This window comes from Geotrypetes seraphini, chromosome 7 (genome assembly GCF_902459505.1).
Source record: "Geotrypetes seraphini chromosome 7, aGeoSer1.1, whole genome shotgun sequence".
In the NCBI taxonomy this organism is placed as follows: domain Eukaryota; kingdom Metazoa; phylum Chordata; class Amphibia; order Gymnophiona; family Dermophiidae; genus Geotrypetes; species Geotrypetes seraphini.
Window position 1 is genome coordinate 62,724,366 of NC_047090.1, and position 15,822 is coordinate 62,740,187.

The window sequence follows — 15,822 nt, forward strand, 5'->3', positions numbered from 1 at the left end:
TTGGGTAAGTATACATTATTTTGCGCTGAGCTTTGCTAGGTTTAGGGAGACAAGCTCAATTGTAGGTTCCCTTCTATAGACAGTTTAGATCTTAAAAGAACAAACTTTACTTAGCTAGTCTCTATAGAGAATAGCCTTTAATAGTTCTGGAGTTTGTAAGCTTGAACCTGCTGCTAGAGATAGTTTCTGGCAGGCAGAGCAGGGTCTGGCTTAGTCTCTATTTCCTCCCGCCAAACCCTAGCTCCATTTCTATACTTAAAGTCTTAATTGTCTATGATTCTAATTAAGACAGCAGGAGAACTCTTTATATTTCATTACCTGTAAAGAATCAAACAGTAAATAAGCATACAATAAAATCCTTAGGTTCTCTATACTAGTCTTATATTCCTAGTAGCTTAATAAGGATTTAATTAATCAGCCCTCCTCGGCAGACCCACCATCGTCCCACGAGCCAGCTCCTGTACGGAGCTTTAAAGTGGCCCCCCTCCAAGTCCACCGACAATTGGGCCGGCTCCTGCACGGAGTTTTGCAGCGGCCCACTCCTCCCATCAGGGCGTGCGAACTTGCTCCACCCCTCCCTTGCCGGGAGCATTCAAGTTCGGAGGAGGGAATGGCGCTTAGCTGTTCGGCGCGCCGGCTAAGGCACACGGCAAAGGCGCATGCCTTAGTGTGCTCCTTTGCGAAGCGACTGAGCGGAGCTTAGCCAAGCTCCCTTACTCCACAGCTTCCCACCTCCTGTAGCCTGGCATATCCAAACAATGGATGAACGACACTACTCCGCCGCTACCTCCTCCCCCCAGCAACTTGGGGACTGCTAGGGAGAACTTCCACTCACCTCTTCAAGCTCTTCCCGACAACCTGCGCCTGATTCAGAGACCTCTACTTCTGCCCTGGAAGGCCCATGGACTGGGAAAAAATCTGATAAGTATTTGCATGACTACTCCAGCTAAACCTTTAGCATGACTTTTCCACTTAAAATAGCTGCATGATTACTCCAGTCAATTCCCACCATTCCCTGCATGATTTATTTCACTAGCTCCTCTCTCAAGCCTTTCAGTCTCTTGGATATAAGATGGCTCTCTTAACTAATTATTTGATTTGGGCCCTCATGGTCTATTGGATCTGCTACAAAAGCAGGTCAGTTGCTGCATTCTTTGCTATCCCTATCCCAGTACTCAGAAGATCTTGCCCAGCCAACTCATACCATCTTAGAGCTGATAATCCGTCTCTATACAACTGCTCTGAATGGGGCCCCTTCCAAATCCCGGTCGTACCCCCCTCACAAAAACCCAGCAGACCCTTCTGTAAAAGACAGCGGAAACTGAGAAAGATTACCTACTCTGTAACCACCAATGCTCCTTACCATCACACTCTTCATGGTTTCTACTTAAACATATGTTCAATTAGGAATAAGTCTCAGCTGATCAAAGACTGGCTGGAAGAAGCCAACCCCGATTTTGTTCTTCTAACGGAAACTTGGTTGGTCACAGATAATGACATTATTACACACGACTGCCTGCCTCCTGGATTTAAAATTTTATCTCTACCTAGAAGCAGAGGCAAAGGGGGAGGATTAGCCATCATCCTAAAAGTATCTTTCAAGTCCACAATCCTAGCCTAAAACTCCTCAGCGGACCTCGAAATCATGTCCTGTAAACTCTGGTCAGATCAGTTAGAAGAAGCTCTAATAATTACCTTATTTTACATTCCTCCCAAGAAATGGCCAGCAGCCAAAGACATCTTCTACGAATTCCTCCTTACAAATTCTACACTAGGCCCACACAACCTACTGATAGGTGATCTAAACATTCACCTAGAGCAGACAGAGCAGGGTGACTCCAAAGATCTAATTTCCTTCATTTCTTCACTTCATTTCTTTGTGTCGCCTCCAAAAAAGACCCATCAAAAAGACTACCAGCTAGATCTTGTCACTTTTTCCACCAAAGAACCAGCCAATCCCAAGATTTACTGAAACCAAGCCATATGTCCAAGCCATATGTCGACTCTCTATGGTCAGACCACCATTTATGCAGTTTCAAATTCTGCTGGCAAGTAAGACGCTCCCCATCCAAACCCATGGTGACAAAAAGACCTAAACAAATGGTAGCTAGCAGAGGTATGGTAAATTCAATAGAATTCTGGTCACACTATGACTAATCTTCTAGCCCAGACTCAGACTCCTTCTCGGCTGACTCTTGGACCAACATGAGTACGCAAATACTAAACAAAATGGCCCCTACTAAACTAAGAAAAATAAGAAACAAGAATCTGGATGGCTGGTACGATACCGAGTTAGGAAATATGAAACAGGAGTTAAGGAAACTCGAAAGACAATGGTTGAAATCAGGGGACAGCGTGGGGAGGTCAAATTGTTGACTAAAATTAAACGAATACAAAAAACTAATATTAAAGAAACGCTCAAACTTCTACACCCCAAAAATTGGATCGCCGAACACCAACAGTAGAAATCTCTTTAAACTAGTCAACAATCTCTATGACATACAGGCCTTATCCTGTCCTACCCTTGATTCCCCTCCATCTGCAGATGATCTGGCTGAATTTTTCAACAACAAAATCATCAATTTGAGATCCAAACTAGCGGGCTCCTCAACCAATCATTTGAACTACCCGGTTGCCCAACACAAAGATGATCCTAGGGTAGATATGACCTGGAATAACTTCACTACACCATCCTGGCAACAATTCTCCAAATACTACACGAAATACGCCGTTTCCTACTGCAGATTAGACTGCTGCCCCCCAAACATTATGAAAGTCACTCCAATCTCTTTCAAAGCCAAGTTATACAACTGGCTCACCTCTCTCTTACTAACCGGTACTTTCCCTGAGGATCTAGACCAGATCTTGATCATCCCAATTGTAAAAAACCCTAGAGAATCTACCAAACTGACATCTAATTACAGACCAATTGCGAGCACTCCCCTATTCATCAAGCTAATGGAAGGACAGGTAAACCAGGATCTAGTAATGTATCTGAACAAATTTAGCATATTGCATGACAATCAATCTGGTTTTCGTTCCGGATTCAGCACCAAAACTGTCATGGCACCACTACTAGACTTCTTCCATACCTTATTCAGTCAGGGTACAAGTGCTCTTATTCTGAACTAGACCTAAGTAGTGCCTTCAATCTAGTTGACCATGCTATTCTAATTGCCTGTCTGGAGTCAATTGGTCTTTCAGGTAACATATTAAAATGGTTTCAGGGGTTTTTGAGCAAACGGTCATATCAAGTCTACAGTGACAATAAAAAATCCTTTAGTTGGGTTAACTCTTGCGGAGTCCCGCAGGGCTCTCCTCTTTCCCCCACATTGTTCAACATCTAACTTGCCTCATTGGGGAGCTTACTACAAAGCTTAAAGGTTAAATTTTATATCTATGCTGACGATATCACCATTGTTATTCCTCTTACTACTCTGACCTCCGAGCAAAGATTCATCTATCATCCATTCTAAAGGAAATCGAACGATGGATGACCGATTTCAAATTGAAGCTCAATACCGACAAAACTAAATTTTTCCTGGCAAGCCCTAACGACAAAATCAAAGACTCTTCGATCTCCTTGAATGGTCAGAATTTCCCTATTGACCACTCCTTTAAAATCCTGGGAGTCACCCTGGACCACCAGCTCACTCTAAATGCTCACACAGACTTACTAGTCAAAAAATGCTTCTCGGTTCTATGGAAACTCAGAACCATCAGAAAATACTTTGATGCACCATCCTTCTGCTTACTGTTTCAATCTTCCATCCTGAGCTTGCTCGATTACTGCAACATTATTTACTTGGGTTCCTTCAAAAAAACCATTCTAAGACTAAGAGACATTCAAAATTCAGCAGTTCGTCTGATCTTTAGGCTGAAAAAATGGGAACACATAAGCCCCTACTATCAAAGACTCCATTGGCTGCTCCTAGAGGTGCGAATCCTGTTTAAGTTTGCTTGTCTATGCAAAAATCAATATTTGGTCTGCCCCCACCTACCTGGTTTCACACTTCAATCTGGCAAGTTATCTTAGGCCCACATGAAGAATATATCTGTTCACCTATCCGACAATAAAAGCCTGTCATTACAAAAGATTCTTAGACAGAACTCTTGCTTTCCAGGCAGGCAAATGGAACGACTGGCTTAGTAACGTTTTCGCGCTCTCTTCATCCTACTTCAATTTTAGAAAACTATTAAAAACGAGTCTGCTCAATCGATTTGTTAACTAAGAATCTACTCAGCACTGCTTATTCAATCCAGTAACCCTAAGAACTCTATAGCTTTCACCTTCTTTATTATGTAAGATTGAATTGCTGGCTTTGATTGTAACCTCTTCGCTGATTGTCCAGCTCTTCTTGCTGTAAACCGCCTCAAACTTATATGGCTTTGGCAGTATATAAGAATAAAAATTATTATTATTAAAAGAACCCAAACATGAAATTGCTGACCTGCTGTTAGTGATCTGTAACCTGTCACTAAAATCGTCTGTAGTTCCTGAAGATTGGAGAGTGGCCAATATTACGCCAATTTTTAAAAAGGGCTCCATGGGAGATCCAGGAAATTATAGACCAGTAAGCCTCACTTCAGTGATAGACAAAATGGTAGAAACAATTATAAAAAATACAATTGTGAAACATGATTTAATGAGATGGAGTCAGCATGTGTTCAGCCGAGGGAGATCTTGCCTCACCAATTTGCTTGACTTCTTTGAAGGTGTGAATAAACATGTGGATAAAGGTGAGCCGATTGATGTAGTGCATCGAGATTTTCAGAAAGCTTTTGATAACGTTCCTCATGAGAGGCTCCTGAGAAAATTATAGTCATGGGATAGGTGCCAAAGTTCAGTTGTGGATTAGGAATTGGTTATTGGATAGAAAACAGGGTAGGGTTAAATAGTAATTTTTCTCAATGGAGGAGAGTAAACAGTGGAATGCCACAGGAGTCTGTACTGGGACCGGTGCTATTTAACTTATTTATAAATGATCTGGAAATTGGAACGACAACTGAGGTGATTAAATTTGCAGATGACACTAAACTGTTCAAAGTTTTTAAAATGCATGCAGATTGTGAAAAATTGCAGCCTGCCCTTAGGAAATTGGAAGACTGGCAGGATCGGGTTGATGGACTCCCGATAGTGGTGGCTGGTCCCTCTGCTTGTTTTTAAAAGAAAGCAGGCAGTTGATTCTCTCCAGCGGACTGCGGGGGGGGGGGGGGAGGGGCGGAGCTCAGACCCCAGCAGGATCGGGTTCATGGGCTCCCAATAGTGGTGGCTAGTCCCTCTGCTTGTTTTTAAAAGTAAGCAGGCAGTTGATTCTCCCTCAGTGGACTGTGGGTGGGGCAGAGCTCAGACACCAGGCAGGATCAGGTTGATGGGCTCCCGATAGTGGTGGCTGGTCCCTCTGCTTGTTTTTAAAAGAAAGCAGGCAGTTGATTCTCCCCAGCGGACTGTGGGGGAGGTGGAGCTCAGACACCCGGCAGGATCGGGTTGATGGGCTCCCGATAGTGGTGGCTAGTCCCTCTGCTTGTTATTTTTATTTATTTATTTATAATATTTCTTTATTGAGCAAACCAGTACATACAGAACATAACAGAGTAAATGGACATCCATCAATCCAGAAAAAACCGCCCTACCGGGCATACAGAGAGCAAAGGTCATAAACACAACCAAGATCAGATGTCTCCGAAAGCAGGCAGTTGATTCTCCCCAGCGGACTGCGGGGGGGGGGGGGGGGGGGGCGGAGCTCAGACACCCAGCAGGATCGGGTTGATGGGCTCCCGATAGTGGTGGCTGGTTCCTCTGCTTGTTTTTAAAAGAAAGCAGGCAGTTGAGTCTCCCCAGCGGACTGTGGGGGGGGGGCGGAGTTCAGACACCCGGCAGGATCGGGTTGATGGGCTCCCGATAGTGGTGGCTGGTCCCTCTGCTTGTTTTTAAAAGAAGATGTGCATCTAGTTTGCTTTTGAATCCTAGGACGGTCAGTTCTGCAATAACCTCCTCTGGGAGAGCATTCCAGGTGTCAACCACTCTCTGCGTGAAGCAGAACTTCCTGATATTTGTCCTGAACTTGTCCCCCCTTAGCTTCATTCCGTGTCCTCATATCCGTGTGAAATCGGACAATGTAAATAATTTTTTGTGCTCTATTTTGTCGATTCCTTTCAGTATTTTGAAGGTCTCAATCATATCCCCATGCAGTCTCCTTTTCTCAAGAGAGAACAATCCCAGTCTCTTAAGTCGATCCTCATATTCCAGTTTCTCCATACCTTTTACTAGTTTCGTTGCTCATCTCTGCACCCTCTCTAGCAGTTTTATATCCTTCTTTAGGTTGGGAGACCAATGTTGGACGCAGTATTCCAAGTGGGGTCTGACCATTACTCTATAAAGCAGCATTATGACCCTCTCCGATCTACTCGTGATTCCGTTCTTTATCATGCCCAACATTCTATTTGCTTTCTTTGCCACCGTCGCACATTGTGCTGACGGTTTCAGGGTCCTATCTATCAGTACACCCAGGTCTTTTTCTTGTTTGCTCTTACCCAGAGTTGCACCTGACATTCTATATTTGTGTTCCTTATTCTTTCTGCCTAAATGCATTACTTTGCATTTCTCCACGTTAAACTTAATCTGCCATTTCTCCGCCCATTTCTCTAACTGACACAAGTCGCTCTGGAGTTCCTCGCTATCCTTCTGCGATCTATTTGCCCGGCATAGCTTTGTGTCGTCTGCAAACTTGATGATCTCACTGGATGTTCCTTCTAGGTCATTGATATAAATATTAAATAAGATTGGCCCAAGTACCGAGCCCTGGGGTACACCGCTAGTCATTTTCTCCCAGTCGGAGAACTTCCTATTTATGCCCACTCTCTGTTTTCTGTTCTCCAGCCATTTGCTTATCCATCTTTGTATATCCCCCTCTATTCCATGACTTTGTAGTTTCCTGAGAAGTCTTTCGTGTGGAACTTTGTCGAACGCTTTCTGGAAGTCTAAGTATATTATGTCCACCGTTTCTCCACTATCAATTTGATCGTTCACGGTCTCAAAAAATTGAAGTAAATTCATTAAACATGATTTCCCTTTCCTGAAGCCATGTTGACTGGCTTTCATCAGGTCGTGTGTATCCAAGTGTATCTTTAATCAGTGCTTCAACCATCTTTCCAGGGACAGACGTAAGGCTCACAGGTCTGTAGTTGCCTGGTTCTCCTCTCGATCCTTTTTTGAAAATTGGCGTGACAATTGCTATCTTCCAGTTGTCCGGTATCTGTCCAGTTCTAATTGTTAGGTTGGCAAGTTTTTGCAATAACTCTCCGATTTCAACCTTCAATTCTTTTAAGACTCTCGGGTGAATTCCATCCGGTCCAGGATATTTGTCACTTTTGAGTTTGTCGATCTGGTAGTATATCTGGTCCAAGTCCACTTCTACTGTGGTGAGGCTGTCTTCTATTACTCCTTTAAACACTTCCACTGCTTCTGGTATTGTTGCGGTGTCCTCCTTCGTAAAGACGGACGCAAAGAAGGAATTTAGTCTGTCTGCAATTTGCTTGTCTTCCTTGATGTACCCTTTTCTTCCCTGGTCATCCAGCAGTCCCACCACCTCTTTTGCAGGTTTTTTCCCTTTTACGTATCTAAAGAAGGGCTTGAAGTTTTTGGCCTCTTGTGCTATTTTCTCCTCATAGTCCTTTTTACATCCCTCACCGCCTTGTGACATTTCTTCTGATCATCTTTATGTTTGTTCCAAGCTTCGGTTGTTTTCATGTGTTTCCATTTTTTGAAAAAGTCCTTCTTTTCTTTTATAGCTTCCTTTACCTGTCTGGTAAACCATGCCTTTAGTTCTCCTGTCTTTGGAAATCCTCGGAATGTAGAGATTTTGTGCTTCCGTGATAGTATTTTTCATTAGGGACCATGCCTGATCTACCGTTTTAATTTTGTCCATCTTTTTCTTGAGCCGTTCTACCATGGCTCTCATGCGATCGTATTTACCCTTTTTAAAGTTCAAGGTCATGGTTAAGGTTTTGGTACGTTTCCCTTTCCCGATGTCAAGTTTAAAGTTGATCATGTTGTGATCGCTCGTCCCCAACGGGACCATGACTTCTACTTCTTTTGTTGATCCCTTGAGGCCATTTAGGACCAAGTCCAAGGTGGCGTTGCCTCTTGTTGGCTCTCTTACCATTTGTCCCAGGAAGCAAGCCCCTAGCGCCTCCAGGAACTTGGCCTCCTTGCCAGAGTTGGAGGTTCCCAGGTTCCAGCCATGGTGATAACAAGCTACTGGACTTGATGGACCATTGTTCTGACCCAGTAAGGCTATTCTTATGTTCTTATGTTATATTTATTTGATTGGGTTTGTGAAATTTACATGTATGTTGTAGATTGAGATCTTCACCCCTGAGGCAGGCTTCTTATTCGAGGCCGAAACACGGAACGTGTCGGGACAAGAAACAAAGGAAAAGGACTTTATGTTTATATACATATTGGTTTTTATGCATGATTATATTCAATAAACATTATTGTTTCTAAGGCTGATGTACATAGTTCCTTCCCCCACTTGTTTTCTTGTTTGGGTTAAATTTTCCTAAGCCTGTGGGGATGTCTCCTTTGGATCTCTTCAAAAAATATCTTATTGAAATATTAAAATTTTCACCCACAGCCATTCCTCCTGTGAATAAGATTTATTTTTATCAATTACTCTAGATTGGAGGACTTCAGACTATTGGAACTCAAGCTCAGGAGGGGGATAGAAATTTACAGGATTTGTCAATAATATTGGAAGATTCTTTATTTGAAGTAACTGTTCGGGCAACACTATTAGTGTCTTTTGTCTTTGAACAGAACATAAAAATTGCCGCTGCTGGGTCAGACCAGTGGTCCATCGCGCCCAGCAGTCCGCTCCCGCAGCAGCCCTCAGGTCAAAGACCAGTGCCCTAACTGAGACCAGCCCTACCTGGGTATGCTCTGGTTCAGCAGGAACTTCTCTTTGGAGCTGCGATCCGCTGAGCTGGTAAGGAGAGCAGGGGCTGCAGACTTTTATTTTTAATGGGCGCAACTGTTGTGCATGTGTAACACACACACAACAGCTCTACAATTAGCTCGTGGTAGGGAAATCACCAAACAGCTGAATGGCAGGGGAAGCCCCTAAGCTGCCAGTGACTTCAGGGAGTCCTGCAGCTAAGTAGATTGAGGCTTCCAGGGAGAGAAGGGGCTGCTGACTTTTTTTTTTTTAAATGGGTACAGCTATCTTGCTTGTGTTGGGTGCCTACAACACACATAGGACAGCTAGGACATTTTTGCCCCTTAAAGGATGGGGTGTTCCCTTATGTGCATCACAAAGAGAGCTCATTTAAATACTAATGAGCTCCTTGCAATGCATTTGCATAGGATTCTTAGTGGCTACTACAAGGATCGGTAGCAACCATTGAGAACCCTTTTGAATACGGCAGGAGAGCTTTCCATGGCAGTAAAACTGCTTTAACAAGTCTTACTGCCACGGAAAGCTTTTGAACATGGGGGCCTTGGTCTCCAAGTCAAACCCTGTTACAAAAAGTTTCAGGCTGAACTGAAATAAAAATTTGGTATGTTTTTGTTTGTTTTTTTCAATTGGCCTTTCCTGGATAGAAACTTTATTGGAAGTGCTGTCAGGGTATAACCTCCAAACACATACATTACACATGCAAGCTTCTTTTTCTTGTATATTAGTTTTTAGTTGCCTTCTTTTATTTTTTCTCTATTCTTTCCTGTCATTTGATTGGAATTATTTTATGTTAATGTTTATCATTGTAAACTACCTAGATATTTTTATGAATGACTGCTTTCAACTCCTAAATCCCACTCCCCCGTAAGATACCTACAGGTATGTCCATCCTATCTTTCTCTCTGCAAGAAACTCCCCAACCCTATATGTCCTTTCTGTCCAAATTAGATTGTAAGTTCTTCTGTGCAGGGACTGTCTATTGCATGTTAATATACAGCACTATATATTCCTTTCAGCGCTAAAGAAGTGATAAATAGTAGTAGTATAGCAAGTGTCCATAAACAGTAAACAATGGGGTCCTTTATCTAGTTGCGGTAGGGGTTTAACGTGCGTAATACCGTGCGTTAAACCACCTGCCGTGCTAGCCACTAACGCCTGCATTGAGCAGGCGTTAGTTTTTTAGCCGGCCGCGGGGGTTAGCGCGTGATGAAATGTCCGACGCGCTAGCCCCATTAGCGCAGCTTGATAAAAGGACCCCAATGTCTTTGAAGGTGTTGTAGAACATGGGCTGGCAAATGGTTGTTCATGTTACCATTTTACAGTTTTAGAAATGTAGTATGTTCCGTTCAAGCTATTATCTGGCTATCTCCTGCTGAATATTTGCAGCTAGCTGCTAACAGTTACAGAACCTGATATAATTTCCCAATTTGCCAGCATCACACTTGGGAGGTGTGAACAATAAAACCCAAAAAACAATTGGGAAATTAAAGGAATGCCTTTCCTTAATCCTTTCAGTAGAACACCACTTAAGCCATTAAATTAACTTAGACATTCCCAATAGCAACTGTAGATCCTGATAAGAACATAAGAAATGCCTCTGCTGGGTCAGACCTGAGGTCCATCGTGCCCAGCAGTCCGCTCATGCGGTGGCCCAACAGGTCCAGGACCTGTGCAGTAATCCTCTATCTATACCCCTCTATCCCCTTTTCCAGCAGGAAATTGTCCAATCCTTTCTTGAACCCCAGTACCGTACTCTGCCCTATTACGCTCTCTGGAAGCGCATTCCAGGTGTCCACCACACATTGGGTAAAGAAGAACTTCGTTTTGAATCTGTCCCCTTTCAACTTTTCTGAATGCCCTCTTGTTCTTTTATTTTCCGAAAGTTTGAAGAATCTGTCCCTCTCTACTCTCTCTATGCCCTTCATGATCTTGTAAGTCTCTATTATATCCCCTCTAAGTCTCCTCTTCTCCAGGGAAAAAGACCCAGTTTCTCCAATCTCTCAGCGTATGAAAGGTTTTCCATCCCCTTTATCAGATGCGTTGCTCTCCTCTGAACCCTCTCGAGTAACGCCATGTTCTTCTTAAGGTACGGCGACCAATATTGGAGGACATAAACATACATTCCCCTTGAGAAATGCAGAATGCAAGCCCTTGTCCTGCTGAAAATGTGCCCAGATCATGCTGCCTTGCCATATATACTGTACATATTCATGATTTGTAAATGTATGTATATTCCACCTTTCTAAAAATTGAGATGTATACAATACATATATCTGAATGCTGATTCATTCATGGTTTCTAAAATAACCACCATAATAAATAATATAATAAAATCTAAAGGATTCATGAAAGGACAATGAAATATACATAAAATGTTGATTATTGTATTTTTTTTCTTTTTGAGACCAAGACAGGCAAAAGAGAGTACTGAATTAGCTAGTGAGCAGGCTCATTACTATCTTGCAATCAAAGCCCGAAACAGATGGCATGACCTGGCAAGGGTAAGGCAAAAATCATTTTTCATTTCAATTCTGCTACATTTTCATTTTACAGTCCATTATGTAAAACTGTACCCATAGACATTGGGCCCGATATTCTGTCTGCGGGAGGCAGACCTCCCAAGTATTTAATGCCAAGTCATTTCTGGTGAAAGGCATATAAATATCCTTTTTTTTTTTTACCAGCTATATGAGGAGTTGCTGAAAAGTTCTCAGCCCAATCAACCAACTTCTTAAATTCTGAGCGTTATTTTGACATTGTAGCTGAAAAGAGTGTTGTCTTAGGTGCCAATTTGCAGAAACAAAATTCTATGTTTTGACATTTTTTTAGATCATTGATTGAACCATATCCACGACATTCTCTTCTTGGTTGGGTTGAGAACTTTTCATCTCCCCCTCGTAACTTGACTGGTTAGGTCAATATTCAGTTAAGCTGACCAGTTAAATTTATAATGGGCAGATAGAACTGCTCTTTAAGTGGTCCAGTTTGCCCACCAAACTTTAGCCGTCCAGCGCTGAATATTGCTGGTTATCACACGATATAGGCAGTTAACTTTTAGCCACTATCTACAGATATTTAATGGAGATAAATGGTTATCTCATGCTGAATATTTGCAGTTAGCCATTTAAATACTATCTAACATGTGAGCGGCCATTTCCGGCTAGTTAAATAGCATTGAATATCAGGGGAATTACGGTACTTATATGAAAAATAATGATATCTATTGTTTTTGTTGTTGTTGTTTTTTAAATTCACAGTATTTTCTTCTAATCTATCTTCCCCCTCCAGTCAACAAGACCTCTCTCTCAACTCTTATCTCTACTATTTCAGAATTCAATATTAATTATCCAGATTCTGTTATCCTTGGAGACTTCAACATTCATTTTAACTTGCCCAGTCATCACAATACTTCTGAACTCCTAACGCTGATCTCCGACCTTTCTTTAACTCCTCTTTTTTCCTTGCCTACCCACACGGCTGGCAACACAATAGATATGATTTTCAGTCCCATATCTACTTCCCACTTATTTCAAAATATCCAATTCCATCCCGTACCATGGTCGGATCACCTACTTATTAATTGGCAACTAGACTTTCCTTCAACCTCAAGAATTATTCAAAATAAAAATAAAAAAGATACATACACAATCCGTAATACTAATAAAATCACTCTTACATCCATCCAGAACCATTTCAATCTAAACCTCACTGACTTTTCTTCTCTCTCTCTTGACGATCAAACCTCCAGCTGGTACACTTCCACAAAATTCCTACTAGACTCCCTAGCACCCCAACATGAAAAAAAGAAATGTACTTCAAACTTAACTCATAAAAAACAACCCTGGTACAACGAAAATCTTACTATCTTACGCAGACAACTTCGCTCTATAGAGCATAAATGGCGAAAAACCAACCTTCCTAATTTCCTATTGCTTTATAGAGAAAAATCCTCTTACTATAAAAAAGCAATTCAACAAGCAAAAAAGGAATACTATGCCAAACTTATTATTTCCACTCACAATTCTTCAACACTTTTCAGTCTCGCTCAATCTTTATCAAAATATTCTACTAAAAAACTACCCATAACTACTACTCCCACTGCATCAGAACTAATAAACTTCTTCGACAATAAAATTAAGAATATCAGAACACATTTCGGAACACTCCCATCCTCTCCCTCCCCCCATATCACCAATGACTCTACCACTCTATCATTCAGTACCTTTTCTACATTCACAATGCCCTCACTAGCAAACTTACTACTAATATTGAAATCTCTCAATACTACTAACACTCCCCTTGAAAGCATTCCCCTTTTCTTCTCAAAAAAATTATTTTCTTCTTTTGGTCCATATCTCTGGGAAATGATATCTAAATCATTTTCCAACTGTTCTGTCCCTTTGACATGGAAAACTGCTCTTGTTTTTCCAAAAATTAAACATCACAATCTTGATCCCTCTCTCCCAACAAACTACCGTCCAATTGCAAATCTTCCTTTAATATCTAAACTAACTGAAAAAATCATACACACACAACTGTCAGAATTCATTGAAAAAACCTTTGTTTTACATCCCTGTCAAACAGGCTTCCGCTCATCACATTCAACAGAACTATCTCTGCTAGGCCTTATTTCAACCATACACTACTATCATGACCACCAAAAATCTGTCCTTCTTATCTCACTCGACCTATCTGCTGCTTTTGACACCATTGACCATTCGCTTCTCCTAAACAGACTTAAAGAATGCGGTATCACAGGAACGGCACTATCTTGGTTTTCATCTTACTTTCAAGAACGCAGCTTCAAAGTCTTTGCCAGAAATGAAACCTCACCCTCAATATCATTAACGTATGGGGTTCCGCAAGGTTCCATTCTTTCCCCTTTACTATTCAATATCTTTCTATCTCCCCTCTTAACCCTAGCACAATCTATAGGATTTACGATCTTTGCCTATGCAGACGACATACAACTACTTCACCCAATCAATATTTCCAAAACGTCTGACATAAAAGATATAAACAATAAACTGGACTCCATAAACGATTGGTTTCATTCTAATAAACTTTCTCTTAACATAGATAAATCTCGCGGTCTTCTATTCTTAATCAAAAATCCTGAATTTCTACCAGATAAAATTTCTATCAAATCTATCCCAATTCAAATGGAGACAAAAATCAAACTCTTAGGAGTTACCATTGATAAAGATCTATCATTTCATGATCATATTAGTTCGGTAGTTAAAACATGTTTCTATAAACTACGCATAATTCGTTCATTGACCTCAATTCTAGAAACCGAATCCATCAAAATTCTTATTCACTCTCTAATAATCTCTCACCTAGATTACTGTAATTCCCTACTCAACGGCCTTCCACAAAAAGAAATTCGCCGCCTTCAACTTATACAAAACACAGCAATAAAACTCATCTATAACCTAGGTAAATATGATCATGTTACGCCAGCTTTGAAAGATGCTCACTGGTTACCCGTGACGCACCGAATCACCTACAAAATCATCCTTTTGTCATTCAAAATAAAATCTTCTCACCTGCCGTCATATCTTCACAAACTTCTTATCCCTCAGTGCTCTACTCGAACTTTGAGATCTTCAAATCAAAATCTCTTATTGATTCCGTCTATAAAAGAATTTTATTACACACGCAAAATAAACTTTGCAGTAACTGCCCCGACATTGTGGAACTCCCTTCCACAACCACTTCGTGACGAACAAAACCTTGACAAATTTAAGAAAAACTTTAAAACTTTTTTATTTCGAGATGCATTCTCTTCCACTTAATTTCTATCCTCTTAAATTCTTTTCTATCTAATTTTGCTCTTTTATAAACATTCAGTATATCTTATCCCCATCCAACATGTTTTTTTCCCTAACCCCTCTTTCTCCTTTTCCTACTTACAATGTAACTTTACCCATCCATTCCCTCTCTCCTCACTGTCATAGAAACATAGAAACATAGAAAGATGACGGCAGAAAAGGGCCAAGGCCCATCAAGTCTGCCCACTATAGACCCTCCCCTTAAGATTAGCTAGTGTTTTGCCCTGACCCTCTTAGGGATCCCACATGGGCGTCCCATTTATTCTTAAAATCTGGCACGCTGCTGGCCTCGATCACCTGCACTGGAAGCCCGTTCCACCGATCAATCACTCGCTCCGTGAAGAAATACTTCCTGGTGTCGCCGTGAAATTTTCCGCCCCTGAGTTTGAGCGGGTGCCCTCTTGTGGTTGAGGGGCCTCTAAGAAGGAAGATGTCATCTTCCACTTCTATACGTCCGGTGACGTATTTAAACGTCTCAATCATGTCTCCCCTCTCCCTGTCTTGTTATTGTTTTTAATGTTCACTATACATTATTTAAATTATTTAATACTTTTTTTTTTTTTCAGTTGTTTCTACTCTTATCTGTCAATTTTTTAAATCTAATGTAAACCGTCCAGATATTTGCTTGATGGTCGGTATATTAAAATCTAATAAACTTGATAAACTTGTGAAATATTCTGTTCATATGAGTATTGCCCTTGGGTATACTCCACCATCCACCCCCGATATTCAGCTGGTATTGATCAGCATTTTTAAAAATACTGATGATTGCTGGCTAAATTATGCCTTGATATTCAGTATTGGGCCCTATCCAGGCATTGGCACTAAATATCAGGGCATATTTCTGGGTGGCCCTGTCCACCTGAAACTTTTGCAGGTCCAACCAATATTCAAACAGGGTTGCATAAGAGTTGTCCGGCCCCATCTAAATATTGGGCTGGCTAAATAGCCTTTAAAATAAAAAAAATCCTGAGTCCCCACCCTCTTCCTCCCATCCCATGGCAATACCTTCCCCCCATGTCTAGGAA

At 41.4% G+C, this 15,822-nt stretch overlaps 1 protein-coding gene across 4 annotated transcripts in view; it reads left to right on the forward strand.

Moving 5' to 3' along the window:
* EFCAB6 (EF-hand calcium binding domain 6) overlaps positions 1 to 15,822 on the forward strand; it is a 474,908-nt gene that overhangs the window by 281,603 nt on the left and 177,483 nt on the right. For all 4 annotated transcript variants that reach the window (XR_004540188.1, XM_033953069.1, XM_033953071.1 and 1 more), the window contains exon 20: positions 11,365 to 11,461. Coding sequence is in view for 3 of the 4 variants with exons in the window: in XM_033953069.1 (XP_033808960.1) it covers positions 11,365 to 11,461 (97 nt within the window). In the remaining variant the exon portion in view is untranslated. The remainder of the gene's footprint in view (positions 1 to 11,364; positions 11,462 to 15,822) is intronic.